This window comes from Protopterus annectens, chromosome 7.part1 (assembly GCF_019279795.1).
Source record: "Protopterus annectens isolate FY-2018-M chromosome 7.part1, PAN1.0, whole genome shotgun sequence".
NCBI classification, from domain to species: Eukaryota; Metazoa; Chordata; order Ceratodontiformes; family Protopteridae; genus Protopterus; species Protopterus annectens.
This window is the reverse complement of record NC_056740.1, coordinates 128234284-128250727: the sequence shown is the minus strand read 5'-3', so window position 1 is coordinate 128250727 and position 16444 is coordinate 128234284. Positions and strand designations below refer to the sequence as shown.

The 16444-nt window shown below is 42.4% G+C and overlaps 1 protein-coding gene across 1 annotated transcript in view; it reads left to right on the top strand.

Moving 5' to 3' along the window:
* Nucleotides 1-16444, top strand: part of PRKAR2A (protein kinase cAMP-dependent type II regulatory subunit alpha) — a 1557926-nt gene that overhangs the window by 506447 nt on the left and 1035035 nt on the right. Inside the window, exon 3 of the mRNA XM_044078589.1 lies at nucleotides 5172-5224. Within this exon, the coding sequence (XP_043934524.1) occupies nucleotides 5172-5224 (53 nt within the window). The remainder of the gene's footprint in view (nucleotides 1-5171; nucleotides 5225-16444) is intronic.

Genomic DNA, 16444 nt, shown 5'->3' with positions numbered 1-16444 from the left:
GGAGAGGGGGTGCTTACCCGCCCTTGCCTTACTGTTCCTACTCTCTTGCTGGCCTTTTTATGCTAAGAATTGGCAGTGAGGATGGTAGGAGTGGTTAAGTATGATTGGATATGAGAATGTAGGAGTGATGGATTTATACTTAATGCAGAAATGCTTGGCTAGTAGGCAAGAGATGTTAAGAAAGGTTGATCTCAGTGGAGTACTATGAAGTGTGATTGATGGGTTGGAAGGTGAGATGATCAGCTGAGAGGAAGGAGAGGTATTTTTTACACATAAAAGTAATAATACAGGGGAGAGACTTGGGGTTGGCTGGGAAGGAAAGACAAGCAAGACCGGCAACCCAAAATATCTAAAATATATCTGAGTAAGTGAGAAGAGGGTAGAATAGAGAAGGTAGGAAAGAAATGGGACTGAGTGTAGCTGAACAGAGTCTGTGGAGTCGAAGTGAAGTGAAGGGAATGAAGGAAAAGGAAGGTGGACAAGAGATGAATAGATGAGTATTGGAGGGAAGCTTTACTGAGAGTTAAGTGAAAAGTAGAGTGAAATGCAGGGAAAGAAAGAAGGAAAAGGAAGATGGAAAGGACTCAAGTAGTTGAGCAGTAGAAGGGTGAACTTTAGTGAGAGGAATATAGCTGCTCTTGGGAGATGTTAAGTTTGGTGGGTACTGGCTGTACTGTCAGTATCAAGAGAAGATCATAGTGAGAGTAGAATCCATAAGCAGAGTACGTGGAAGAGGAGTTTTTCAGAGGGAGCTGTAATTATGGTCAGAGAGCAGAGTGGAGGGAGAGAGAATAAGAAAAGGTAGGTGCGAGTAAGATTTTATAAGGTGAGGAGAAGGAAAAGGAACACACAATAATGTGATGGTTTTCTGATGCGTGGGCTGTACAGGGCTGTAATTAACTGATTAGTTGAGAAGGATTGTGGATTGGCACATCTTTATTATTATTTTATTTACTCATTGTTGATTGGGTTAGTCCCACTAGGCCAATGGCCTCTTTTCATGGGAGACTCAAGGTGGTATTCCTAGTGATTAGGGGAAATTTCGCCAGGGCACCAGTGACCTTCCCATACTCTTCAATTTGTACTATGGGATCTTTCACATCCACCTGAGCTACCACCAACTCAGGCAGATGGAACCTTGGTTTATCGTCTTATCAGAAGGATAATCGTATGTTATATTGGGAATGTTTTTTTTCTCTCTCAGTAGTCCAGTTTGCAAGATGTATGCAAGTGCAGTTCATTAGCTTGGAAGCAATTCCTTATTTAAGTTGGGAAGTATATGACGGCATGTCTTGAAGTAATTAACTTGCGGTTGATGAAGCATTTGAATACAGAGGCTATTAAAGAGGGAATACTGTTACAAGAGCAAAATAAGTCAGACAAAGGGCTTCAGTGTAGAAATGGCAGCATGTGGAAATATGCAGTAATCCTCTGGCCAAGTGGAAACAGAACATTCCAAAATACCTTAAAGAACACATTCAGAAGCACATTGACCCAACCCTCTCAGGTTAAGAGGAATGTGTGTTCTGAGAATGTCTTAAAGTAGTGCATGAAATAGTCACCATGGGAAGCCAGACATTATTATATACCTGAATCGCCTTTCACAGTGAATGTAAGGCAGAAAAAAAAAATTCACCCAAAGTGCTGCATATTTAGTTCATTTTTAATTCATAAGACATGTATCACTAAGTTTTATAACAGATTAGATGAGGTTCATAGTCCAGATGTCATTCATAGTGCTTCTCATTGATTTGCCACGTAGTGCCAGTTATAGCAGTGAAACTGTGATAAACCAAGAGGGATGTTTTTTCTATGTATCACTTGGAAGAGTTGATTTCATTTGAAATGCATGGCACTGAGTAAATAAGGTAGACTATCCATTTCTCACTGCATAATGCTCTGTATACAGTAGAGGGGTGAGTCGGTAAATTTATCTTGTTATTGTCTGATGTATCCATTCCATAGCTGCAGCTAAAGCAGAAGCCCCTTAGTAATTTGAGTTCGTAAAAAAGTATTTCGGCTTTTTCTGGTTAGGGGTCGCCACAGCAGATCACCAGTCCGCAGATTGATTGAGAGTGGAGTTTTACTGTTTTGAGTTGCCAGCCTGGAGCCCAACCTTCACAGAAGGTGCACACACGCACCTACCTGCAAGTCTTTAAAGCTCACTCGATCCCAGGGAGGACATGTAGACTCCGCACAGAAGGCACTCCAGCCAAGAACTGAACCGAAGAACCTCATGCTGTTAGGAAACAATGCTAACCGCTGCACCACCGCGGCCAGTACCAGTAGTTTGAGTTTGTAGCTGTGGCTAATTTGGAACTGGGTGCATACATTTGCTGGAGAACTGGCCACTTTTAAGTGATGTCACCTAGTGATATAGAGGTTTCTGAGAAATACTGAAAAGGATGGAGGACCCCGTTGGGCATACTCAAAGCAAGTGCAAAATGGTATTGCTCTGAGATGGCTAAGTATTTTTGGTGCCAAAATAGTATTTATGTACACTGCATTTCTACCTGGCTTCACAAGCCAATTATGGTGCACTTGAGTTAACAGTGATGAGCACATAGTTTGGTTATTTAAGTTCTTAACACTACTGCTGGTCTATTCTGGTAGAATTAACAAATTATTGGATCTGCAGTCATAGTATATTGCCACAATAAGGATTGAAAGAGTCTAAATGACTCTACTTGACTAAACTGAAATGACATTGCTTCAGTACTCTGAAGTCATTGAGTATGATGTCATGATTGTAAAGGCTAACAAAGTAGTTGAGATCTCAGACTGCAAATGATGTCCCCCATCTATTTTGTGAGTAGAATATAAACTAGATTTATAACACCAGCAATAGTAATATTTTGAAAATGGAGATGCATGTCTGCTCTCTTGATTGCTGAATCAATTTAAAAAATGCAGGGTCATGTCACCATGACATCAGACAGTTTAATTTCCTACTACATTCCTCAAAAGCAATTTTATCTATATTTCCTGTCAAAGATTGCACTGAAAATATACAGAAATTAAAAAAAATGAAACGTATGAAAACTGAAATCAAAGTAAAGCAACACACATTGTGGAAATGAGGAACATGCTGCTAGCATTAAGATATGCTTTCTCTTAGAGATACAGGTGTATTTGTTTTCTTTCAAATCCTGCTAAGATCAAAACTCCACTGAGCATATCAAGTCAAGCTTCTTTGCACCATTAAGTATCACTAAAGTGCATGGTGAATTATGTAAGAGTTAATAGTTAAGACGAAGCAGAGTAAAGTGAAAAATAAGGTTTTCAAAGCTATTAAATGCTGACATCTCTTGGTCATCTTAAGTATGACAGTAAGTTAAAAGGTGAAAAAAACATGACAAATGTTGTTTGTCTTTTCGGCTTACATGACAAATGAAGTAAAATGTGCAAGCAATATACCTTTTGTTTCAAGATCAAATATGAATCCACCAAATCAGTCAAAATAAAATATTCAGAAACCTATATTATGAGTAGCTCTCTGTGTGCATGTTAGTGAGTACTAACTGATGCAGAAAGCTAGTATCAGTGGAAAAAAAATGTAACCCAAATAGCATTGCATTTATTTTCAAAGTGCAGCTACAAAAATAAAGTCTCCATTAGAAAATTCATACTGCAAGATGAAAAATAAAATGGCAATAAAGAGGTATAAAAGGATGGATCACTGAGAAGTTGACAACGGATGATGGATGCTGCTATTTCTGTGTACTCATCAGATAGCATTATACTTAGGAAATTTATTGTCTAATATTGCATCTCAAAATTTAAGGACAAAAATTAACATATTTAGTCTATGTGGAGAAATAGAAGGTAGTCCACTGATAAGTATTTATAGTGGGAGGTTGCCATCATCCTTAATGCTGGAACTGAGTTACTCTCATTGAATGATAAACAAAGGCTGCAATTTTGCATTGTTGTATAGACTGTGGAGTGGAAGGGACAGAATAGCAAAATGTCTCACAACCACTTAATTTGTATTTAAGGAAACACCACTTATGAGTAGTAAAGTGCTATTGTGAAGTTAACTATCTGGCAAATAGGTATCCACCCAGCTGATGCAACAGCCTAAAGTAAGGAAAGAGATTATGCATGATGCTTTGTTGTTTTAATCAGGCAAGTAAACTGGACTGATGGGCCTTTTCAGTAATAACCCAGGCTATCAAAGGCAAAAACCAAGGAGCTATGACTTAATTTGGGGGTCTTTGTATGGTACAGCTGCTTTCTATCATACTTAATGAAGATATTTGTGCATCCATCAACCTTAGTATAAATTTTGATGGCATTGATTATTGTTTGTTCATCATCTCTCCAGAGACAGTGCCTGAACAATTCCTTTCAAAATTAGATTCTATGTTTTCCTTTGTAACTGCTTTACCAGTGCCACGTAAAGTAATGAAATATACGGACTTTATTAATCATCACTTTTTGTCTGTTTTTCCTCCAGTGAATGCACATTTTTCTATAAATGTCTGTGTCTCTGTCTCTCTCTCTCTGGTGAGTTGTTGACTCCTAGGGTGACCCAACTGACAGCTTACACTATCTGCTGAGTTTATAAGGCAAAGGGGAGATGAAAGTAGGTTTTCGGGTCTTTCTTCCATATCATACGTGCTCACACCTATAGACAATTTAGAGTCCATAATCCACTTACTGCGTTTATTAAGAATGTGGAAGAAAAATGGAGCAACCGGAGAAACCCATGTGAACACATGGAGGACATGCAGACTCTACACAGCCTCTTCTATGTAATATAGTTAATCTTATTAAATAATTATTGCTACTGAAGTGATCAAAAGAACTATTTGTACATTGAACCTGTGACACACTGTGAAGCATGTCTAGCACTCTATACAGTCAGTGGAGCATTGCAACTAATGCATAAGATGGAATAATGACTGTAGCCCTGACTGGTACTATAGACAGGATTACAGAATACAGTTTTAGGGAGGGAGAGCAACATTTCAGATTTGGAACATTTTTGTCTTTTTAATGGAGAGACCATTAATACACTGATTCTGTGGCCAATATAGAGTTTTCTCACCTAATTGAGCATTTAAGATGACTTATAAGTTAAAAGTATCAGTTGTTACTGATGTAGTACAGCATACAAAGGATTATTCGTTTAGGTGAGTAATGTTCTGCATGTTTTTTTATTGCAGTTTGTGCTGAAGCATACAATCCTGATGAGGAGGAAGAAGACACAGAACCAAGGGTGAGAGGATTTGTTATATACTAATGATTATTTGACATTGATGAGCCTGCATTTCTGTACTCCCAACAGCAGATCTTGCAGACCTTCAAAATTGTTTCACAATATGTATCCCATACAGATTAGTGTACATGACTTTAATGGAACTGTGCGCTCATGAAACTGTAGGCACTAATGTCTGTTTAATGACCAAAAGAGACCAAAACCTTTAACTGCCACTTTTAAGTTCCTTAATGTTATATCTTCCTTGCATCCCTGCCTTTTCCTTTTACCACTTGTCCCCATGCCTTCATGAATATGTGTGCATTGCTATCCAGCACTCATTCCAGTAATCGGTTCCCCTTGTTCACAGCCTTCTTTGTGGAAAGTAATTTTGTAGATCCAAGTAGTAGTGCCTGCAATCTGCTGCCTGTGCTTTTCCCTCTCTTTTACAGAGCATCTGGATTAACATGAAATGTAGGATAGAACAGAGGAAGCCAGTGGCTCCAATTGAGAACTGTGTGGCTGCATCACTCTTTGTAAGATGGTGGTGGCTGATTGATGCTTGGTGTCATGTTTTTTTATTTTTTTTCCCCACTCCTTCACAGTTGGTATTCTGTGTTTCAGTGACTAAAAGGGATGGATACTGTTCTTAATTTTTTGGCTTTGCTGTGATTTATTCTTGCACTGAGTAAACTGAACAGATGATTACGGGAACACTGTGGCTGGAAGGCAGTTCTGCAGCTTTTGCTTATCCTGATAGTTTGCTCATGTGTTTCCAGTGGCTGTTGGTGCAACTGTTATTACATGACAGTGGTGATCTGCTGGTATGTTAACCTAGCCTACCAATAAGTTCCAGTTTCGCAGTGCAATGTAGTATGGAAGTTTTTTGTTGTGATGCATTTCCTTTCATTATCATTTGATTGTTTGCTGTCATTTGGACTTTGAGTGGAACCAAGCTAACAATTAAGCTGAGATGAATGAGGAGGCATGGTTGAGAATAGCAAGGCATGGTTGAGAATGCCAAAATGTTAACTTGCGTTGGGTTAAAGCCTTATCCATTGAGATAGTTTGCCTGTCTGTAGAAAGCAGTCCTAGTAATCACTTTGGCTCTGAACATCAGTTTGCTTAGTACTTTTATTGATTCTTCCGGAACATTAATGGAATTTTTGTGTGTTTTTGTTTAAGCTGACAACTGAGGAGTTTGGGGCTGCCTTTTTTTCCTTATTTGATCTGTTCGACCTCTCTATGTTAACATTGTTGGTATACAGCTGTTTCTGCACTGTATTTAGTTTTACTTTGTTGTCATAGTATTTGCTATCTTGTTTTATTAGATGTTCATCGTGTTTCACTGTTGCAGTCATTATACTTGGGTATCCTGCTGGCAGGCTACCCGCAGTCGGCCTGAATTCCAAAGTCCTGGTCCGGCGTCGGTTGCTGTCGCCTCTTCCCTGAAGTCAGTGCGCCAGGGGTATAAAAGATGCAGCCAACGCCATTTTTCTTCAGCCTTTCTTGCCGCGCGGTGCCCGAAGCAAAAGCAGTTTGCAAGTGCCGGTCGGCTGACTCCTGAAATTTTTGAAATTGAATTTCAGATCCGAAGTCTTCAAAAAAGCTAAGTACCCTGTTGGGGAAACTTTTTCTTGCTCCAGACCGATGTCAGTAAAAGTTAACAATTGTATTTCTTGTGGGAAGAAAATACCTCATAAGAATTTTCATTCTTGCTGTATTCCTTGCCTAGGCCCTGACCACAACGTTGCTAGTTGTCGGGTTTGCTCTAGATTCAACCAACGCACTATTAAGCGTCGGTTCGATTTTGCTTTACACTACTTTGGCCGAAGGTTTAACTATATAATGCCGTCGGAACAACCAATGACTGGAGTTTATAAAAAGCGCAAGGACAAAGAAAAGGACAGGCATCCGAGGTCCAAAACTGACGACGATGCCTCTTCTAGGCCAGTCGCCGGTTCGCCAGTGCTCAGTGAGGCGCTTTCTCAGCCCCTGACACCCGCTGCCTCAGAGCCACAGGCTGGCTCCGACTCCCACGTAGAGACAACTAGGCCTCTGGAAACTCAAGGTATTGGGCCTACGGAAACTATTCCCTCAGATGGGTCCGGAGCCGCTGAGCAGGCATCGGCTTCTGAGGGTGTTTTCAGACCTTCACAGCTTACTATCAAGACCACTTCAGAAGCCAAGGCAAAGTCCAAAACACCTTTAAAGACAAAGAAACAAGTACAGCATTCACCTGGACAGTCATCCATGCCAAAGAAACAGATGCTTAAAATGGCCGAGGACTTTATTTCTCTGATCAGGGGTTCCCATCCCCCTCCTGATAAAAGGCCTAGGCAAGATACTGACTATGATTCCTCTGACCAGGTTTCTATTTCCTCTGATTCCTCTTTAGAACAGGGATATTCTCTTCCCCCCTATGAGGACTCTGACGCTGAAGGAATCTATCCCTTCAGCCTCTCCTCCTGAGGATTACTCTTTTGGGGAAACCCTGCACACCATGAGGGAGCATTTCCATTGGGAGAGCCAGGATTATTCAGAATCCAAGAAAAGGCTCAGAGACTTTCTTTTATTGCCTCAGCACAGGCCCCTTACTATTCTCCCTGTACTAGATATTGTTGATGTATTCTCTGAATCCAGTTTGTCTCCTGGTTCTTTACCCCCTGCACCAGTTAAGCCAGATAGGTACTACAGGGTCCCAGATTCTCATAAATTTCTGTATAAAAACCCTGCTGCTGACTCAGAAACAATTTTTCAGGGTCCCAAAGGGGTCAAGGCTTCCACTGCAAAAAACCCTGTTCCCTCTGATAGGGATTCTAGAGCACTGGACAGATGGGGGAAAAACGTTTACACCTCTGCTACCTTAGCTGTAAGGGCTTTAAACTGCCAATTTCACATGCTTAAATATCAACAATACTTAATGTCTTTGCTAAAACAGAAAATGCTTACAAGCTCAGAATGTTCTGAAAATAAGGAAATGCAGGATTTATTGCATGCAGCTGAACAAGTGGGAAAGCATACTTTGCAATGTGGTTTTGATTCATTAGAGGCTTCTTGCAGAGCCACAGTTACAGGTTCTGTCATTCAAAGGCATGCTTGGTTAAAAGAACAAAGTTTACCTGATCATGTTAAAGCAAAATTGTTGGATGCTCCATTACAACATGATACTTTGTTTGGTGTTAAAGAAAATGGAGGATAAAGCAAAATCAATGCAGACAGTAAAGGATTTCTTACAGGTTCAGCCACCCAGATTTAGCAGGAACTGGCCTTCTAAAAATTGGTCCTTTCCATTGTCAGACAGGCTACAAAGAGGCAGATACAGACGCCCAAGAGGCAGATCTCAGCCCCAAGGCTCATACAGACCTAAGCAATGGGGTGCTTCAGCCCCCAAAGGCAGAGAAGACAAATCACAACCTTATAGGAAACAGTCCCAATGACTTTCCTCTACCAATGCCAAGCTCTTACCTTTTGGCAGCTCCCTTAGGGGGAAAAACTAGCACTTTTAAAATTGGCACATGATCACTCAGGACAAATAGATACTGAATATTTTTTCCCAGGGTTACAGGTTCCACTTTCACACCCTACCAAGGTCAAAAGGTATGCCAGACCTGCCACACAATCAATGGGCAGAGGCACAAAAACAAATCTCTGCTCTCATGGACATGAGGGCTATCCAAAAAGTACCACAGCAGAGCAGGGACAAGGATTTTACTCAAGACTTTTCTTGGTACCCAGAAAGGACAAAGCTTGGAGACCAAAACTGGGCCTGTCTACTCTAAATATTTTCCTAGACGTTCCAAAATTCAAAATGTTGACACTGCAGCAACTTCTACCCATGCTGGGCAAGTGGGCTTGGCTAGTTACCTTGGACCTCAAAGAGGCATACCTGCATGTCCCAATCAGAAAATCTTGCAGAAGATATCTCAGATTCATAGCTGGCTCAATGCATTACCAATTCTCTGCACTGCTCTTTGGCTTATCTACTGCGCCCAGGGTCTTCACAAAATGCCTGGCACCAGTAATTGCATTTTACAGACAAAAAGGAATTCAAATATATCCCTACTTGGATGACTGCCTTATTCAAGCGGACAGCAAGGACATTCTACTAAAGCATCTGGCGTTTGTAAAAAGATTACTAATTTGCCTAGGGTACACAGAAAACGAAAAGAAATCAAAACTAGTGCCCTCTCAAGAGATAATATTCCTGGGTGCAAGCTTAAACACAACTGCCCAGATGGCTTATCTCACGCCAGAAAAACAAAGGCAGCTGACTCATTACTTTCAAATGATGGCAACAAAGACCCAGCTACCTGCAAAAAAAATTCTGCAGGCTTTGGGCTTCATGGAATCCTGCATCCTGCTAATTCCATATGCAAGACTGCATACGAGGAAGCTACAATGGTATCTAAAAAGTGTTTGGACTCAACATTGCCACAGCCTGGAAACAATAATTACTCTCATTCTCTGCCTGCAACAAGATTTTCGATGGTGGGCACTGGCCTGTCACCACAGCAAGGGACAGCCTTTCACTTTACCCACAGCCAGGCAGACACTAACAACAGATGCATCGGATTATGCCTGGGGAGCACACATGGCAGGAAAATGTGTACAGGGCAAGTGGCCCACAGACCAAATGCGTCTTCATATCAATCAAAAAGAGATGCTAGCTGTCCAGAATGCCCTGACAGCCTTCAAGGATCTACTACATCTAGGACAACTATTACTAAAGACGGACAATACTGCAATCATGTGGTACATAAACAAGCAAGGGGGCACTCATTCCTACCCCCTCTGCAGGCAAGCCATGACTTTGTGGAACACAGCACTGGCCTATCAAGTACATCTGCAGACACAATTCCTGCCAGGAAAGAAAAATACTCTGGCAGACAAACTAAGCAGAAACCTCATGGACCTTCACGAGTGGAAACTAGATCCACAAGTCTTCAGCATGATAAAGAAATGGGGACGCTCAGACATGGATCTATTTGCCTCCTCTCACAACTGCCAACTACAGAGATTCTGCACAAGAACTTATTACTCACAAGCATGGAAGGTGGATGCTCTGTCATTCAGCTGGAAAAGCCTAACAGTTTATGCCTGTCCACCACTACCTCTACTCCCCAAGGTACTCCTAAAAGGCAGACAAGAGAAGCCAAAAATTATTGATTGCCCCAGACTGGTCACGCCAGCACTGGTACCCAATCCTAAAGAACTTGTCTCAAGGGCCAGCCTGGACTTTACCTCAAATTCATCATCTGCTGAACCAACAAAACAATCAGATCCTGCACAGCCAACTCAGAACCTTAAATCTGGCTGCATGGCGAATAATATAGCCACTCAGAACACACCTCTCTCTAAAGCAGTTATGGATGTCATTTTGGAGGCCAGGAGGCCCAGCACCAGGAAATCTTATGCAGAAAAATGTAAGTGATTCTGTGCTTGGAACCAGGCACGAGGGCTTGAACCGCTTGTTCCTAATATTCCTCAGATTTTACAATACCTAACTGAGATGCTGGACAAAGGCCTATCCTTCTCATCAATTAAGATCCATGCCTCTGCCATTTCAACTCATTACAATACGGAACCTCCTGTTTTCTCTCATCCACTACTAAGACGGTACCTCAGAGGGGCAAAAAACATAAGACCCCCCAAGGAGAGCACCAATACCAACATGGGACCTCAACCTTGTCTGGAAAAGCTCACACTGCCTCCTTTTGTGCCAGCCAATACAGCTGAGATAAAATTCTTATCATGGAAAACTGCTCTGCTCCTAGCAATAACTTCCACAATTAGAGTCTGAGTTACAGGCATTAATGGCAGTGGAACCTTTTATCATTTTTCATCCGGACAGGGTTTCTCTAAGGACAAACCCAACATTTATGCCAAAGGTAGTATCTAGTGTGGCTCTTAACCAAACCATTCATTTACCAACCTTTTATCCAAATCCCCAGAATAAAGGGGAGAGACTTCTGCACTCTTTGGACCTACACAGGCAGCTACGCTTCTACTTGGACAAAAGGCTTTCAGAAAAACTGAGCAACTTTTTGTGGCATACGCTGCAGGAACACAAGGAAAGGCTATTTCAAAGCAGACTATTTCAAAATGGATAGGACACTGCATTCGTTTCTGCTATGCATAGCATGGCAAATCAGTGCCTAAGAATTTTAGGCCACATTCTACCAGTGCAGCAGCCACATCAGCAGCCTTTCTCAGAGGAGTACCAACCAAGGAAATTTTGGAGGCTGCAACTTGGAGTTCATTGCACACTTTTACCAAGCACGATCATCTGCCTCTTTACTCTAAATCCAGAGCTGGCTTTGCCACTGCAGTTCTGCAGGGCCTCATAGCCACTCCTAATCCTATTTAGGCCCAGCTTCCCAACCTCAGCTTTGGGATTCAACCCAAGTGTAATGACTGCAACAGTGAAACACGATGAACATAGTACAGTTGTGTACCTACCATACATGTAGATGTTCGAGTGTGTTCACTGTTGCAGTCCAGGTTACCTTCCCACCATCCCCCTTTCATTGCTGGGACTTATCTGTACTTCTCTATTCTATACAACCTATGTGGTGTATTTGCTTGTAGAGGAAGGTAATGTTTATGTTAGTGCATGCTTTTTTATTTGCAAATTTTTAGCCTACCCTTTTGGGGCACCTGACATCTGGGGCAAGAAAAACTGAAGAAAATGGCGTCTGCTGCATCTTTTATACCCCTGGCGCACTGACATCAGGGAAGAGGCAACAGCAACCTATGCCGGACCAGGACTTTGGAATTCAGGCCGACTGCGTGTAGCCTGCCAACAGGATAACCCAAGTGTAATGACTGCAACAGTGAATACACTCGAACATCTACATTTATGGTAGGTACACAACTGTACTTTTTCAAGTTAAGGTTTCATTTGTTTGTCATTGTTTTTTGCTAGGCTGTGAATTTTCAGGTGTAATATCACGGGTTCTCCTTGGTGGCTCTGTAGTTGTAATTATCCTTCCTTCCACTCCAGTTTGACTTACTTTTTAAGGGAACCTGCTGGTCTGTGGGAAAGGGTGGAACACATTCCGTGTGTTGGCTGATATCTTTAGAAAAGTGTGTCTAGCCCCTGAGCTTATCACTTGTCTGCCACTCACATATTTCAGCTCTCATGTCTGTCATGGAAATGTTCCAGCATTTAATGCTTGCAACATCAAAGCCTTCTTAATGTTCCTGTGGGCAGCGAGTTATGGGCGAGGACCTGTGGCAGTGATTGTCTGCCATTTGTAGACATAGGTGGAAAAAACTTATCTCCTTTCATCTCTACTTGGAAAATGGTGGTAGTTGTGCAGGGGTCAGCAGGTAAATCCAGTGCGCAGCCTCTGGCCTTTGCCAGAGCATCCAGATGCTTAAAGAAGTGGACAATAGGCACACCCTCCAGCAAGCATCTCTAATTTTGAGAAGGTGTCTTAGTCCCCCTGCACAGCTTCATAGGTGTGTACTAGGCTAACAGCCACTGTGTCCTTTTTAAGCCTAGCCATGCATCCCATATTTCTGTCAAGTACTGGTACCCTTGGTAGGTGTAAGCAAAAGTTTGGGAGATGAAACATTTACAAGCAAGGGCCTGGGAGAGAAGACTTATTTACAGGCTGCCTGCATCCATTAGAAGTATAGGTGCCAGACTAGGGATGAATTTCCAGATGTTCTTCGTGTTTCACTGTTGCAGTCATCACATTTGGGTTATCTGCTTGCAGTAGCCCTCAGTCAGTCTGATTATCAAAGTCTTGGGTCCTGTGTCGGTTGCTGTCTCATCTTCCGTGATGTCAGGTAGTCAGGGGTATAAAGCATGCAGCCGACGCCATTACATCAGTCTTTCTTGCCGTGCGGTGCCCGAAGCAGAAGCAGTTCGCAAGTGCCGGTCGGCCGACTCCAGAAATTTTCATTTTAGAGTTTCAGAACCGAAGTCTTCAAGTAAAGCTAACTACCCCATTGGGGAAACTTTTTCTTGCTCTTTACCGATGTCAGTAAAAGTTAATAATCGCATTTCTTGTGGAAAGCAAATACCTCAAAGATTTTCATTCGTACTGTATTCCTTGCCTAGGCCCTGAACACAGCGTACCTCACTGTTGGTTTTGTGCCTTATTTAATCCACGAACTATCCGTCGTTGGTATAATTACGCTTCTAAATATTTCAGTTCTCAGTTCAATTATGCAGATATGTCTTCGGTAAGCCATCCGACTCCCGACATTCCGAAAAAACATAAAGATAAAGACAAGAGACAGGCTGCCTTGGTCCAAAGCTGCCGACGACGCTTCTCCTAAGCCAGTCGCCAGTTTGCCGGTACTCAGTGAGGTGCTTTCTCAGCCCCTGATACCCACTACTTCAGATTTGCAGGCCTCTACTGAGACCCATTCGGAGTCGGGTATGCCCGAGATGCTTCAACTGTGGAACCTGCAGATGTCTCTACCTTGGATGGGTCCGGAGCCGCTGTGCAGACACCGGCTTCTGAGGGTGTATTCAGGCCTACTGACTTGCATATTAAACCAATGCCACCTTCTTCTTTAAGGCCTAAAACTCGAGCCATGTCTAGAAAACAGATACCCAGACCACATGCTCAGGCCTCTATGCCTAAAAAAACAAATAAGAATGGCTGAAGACCTTATTACTTTAATCATGGGAAGCCAACCCTCCCCTTCTAAGAGACCTAGGACTGAATTTGCTTATGACTCTTCTGACCAGGATTCTGAAATTTCTGTTTCTTCTGATGACCAGGATTTACCCTTATCTACCTATGAGGATTCTGATGCAGAGGACTCTATTCCCTCTACTTCCCCTCCAGAGGATTTCTCTTTTGGTGAAACCTTGCATACTCTTAGGGAGCATTTCCACTGGGAAAGCCAGGATTACTCTGATTCTAAAAAGAGGCTTAGGGATTTCTTACTCCTGCCTCAACACAGGTCTTCAGCTGTCCCTCCTGTACTAGACATTGTTGACTATGCCTTTTCGGAATCTAGTTTGGCCCCTGATTCTTTATCTCCTGCTCCCAGAAAACCTGATGGATATTACAGGGTTCCTTACTCTCACAAGTTCCTTTTTAAAAATCCTACTGCGGATCCTGAGACCATTTCACAGGGACCCAAGGGCATTAAGGCTACTACTGCCAAAAATGCTACCCCTTAGACTTCAGGGCGCTGGATAGATGGGGTAAGAAGATATACACTTCTGCAACCTTGGCCATTAGGGCCTTACACTGTTAGTTTCACATGTTAAAGTATCAGCAACATATTGGATTGCTTAAACAGAAAATGATGTTGATTCCTGACTGTGCTGAAAATAAAGATTTACAGGATTTAATGCATTCTGCTGAACAGGTTGGAAAACATACTTTGCAATGTGGTTTTGATTCATTTGAAGCATCTTGCATGGCTGCTATCACTGGTTCTGTACTTGGAAGGCATGCTTGGCTTAAGGAGCAATCTTTGCCAGATCATGTTAAAGCTAAACTGTTGGATGCTCCCTTAAATCAGGACCGCCTTTTGCAACAAAGCAGAAGAAGTTCTTAAAAAATGGAGGAGAAAGCTAAATCAATGCAAACTGTTAAGGATTTCCTACAAGTACAGCCTCCAAGACTTAACAGCCTCCAAGATTTAGTAGGCATTGGCCCTCTAAGAATTGGTCATTTCCTGCCTCTTCCAGGCCTTCTCAGTCCAAACCTAGAACAAGCAGAACCCCCAGGTTTCAGTCCCAGGTACGCACAGGGCTAAGCAGTGGGGGCCTTCCACTTCCAAATCAAGGAGTACTAAGACTCCCCCCTATGGTAAGCTGTCTCAGTGACTTAACCTTAAAACTTCCAAGCACTTCTCAACTATCTGCACCTTTAGGGGGAAAGACTGCTCTGCAGGCAAAAAACTCGGAACTTATTACCCAGGACAAATGGGTTTTAAATATAGTTTCCCAAGGATACAGATTTCACTTCCACACGTTACCAACCCAAAACGGTTGGCCAGATCTACCCCCAAATCAGTGGGCAGAGGCTCAAAAGCTAGTACTCTCTCTCTCAAGCATAAAGGCTATTCAGACTGTACCTGAAGAGGAAAAGGGACAAGGTTTCTACTCAAGACTTTTCCTGGTACCTAGAAAAGACAATTCATGGCGTCCTATCCTGGACCTATCCATCTTATAACTTTTTTTTGGTGATTCCAAAGTTCAAGATGCTAACTCTTCACCAGTTGCTTCCTATGCTAGGCAAAGATGCCTGGTTGGCAACACTGGATCTAAAGGAAGCCTACCTGCACATCCCAATCAAGGAATCTTGCAGAAGATACCTACGCTTCAAAGCAGGCTACATGCACTGTCAGTTCTCTGCACTGCCCTTTGGCTTATCTACTGCGCCTAGGGTATTCACAAAGTGCCTAGCTCTGGTCATTGCATTTTGCAGGCAAAGAAAAATTCAAATATATCCATACCTGGATGATTGTCTAATTCAGGCAGAAAGCCAGGACATACTGTTGAATCATCTGGCATTTGTACAAAAGATGCTCACTTGTCTGGGGTACACCATAAACAAAAATAAATCTCATCTGGTACCCTGTCAACAAATTATATTCCTGGGAGCAAGCTTGAACACAACTTCTCAGATGGCTTTCCTCAAGCCAGAGAAACAAATTCATTTGACAACTTATTTCAAACTAATGGCCACAAAGACCCTGCTATCTGCAAGGCAAATACTACAAGCCTTGGGGTTCATGGCCTCCTGCATTCTACTAATTCCATATGCAAGACTGCATATGAGGAAACTACAATGGTATCTAAAAAGCCTATGGTGTCAACATTCTCAGGATCTAGAAGCAATAATTCCTATCATACCTTGCCTACGGTTAGAATTCCTTTGGTGGGCAGAGGCCTGCCACCTAAACAAGGGACTACCATTGGTGGGCAGAGGCCTGCCACCTAAACAAGGGACTACCATTCACTCTACACCCTGCCGCCCAAACCCTAAGAACAGATGCATCAGACTATGCATGGGGGGTCACCTGGCAGGGAAGTGCATTCAGGGCAAATGGAGCCCAAGTCAAATGCACCTGCATATCAATCAAAAAGAGATGTTAACTGTACAGAAGAACGTGCTGACAGCCTTCAAGGACTACATTCTTCCAGGACAATTAATGGTAAAGACGGACAACACCACTGTTATGTGGTACATAAACAAGCAAGGGGGTACCCATTCCTACCCCCTCTGCAGACTAGCCATGGCTCTGCGGAACACA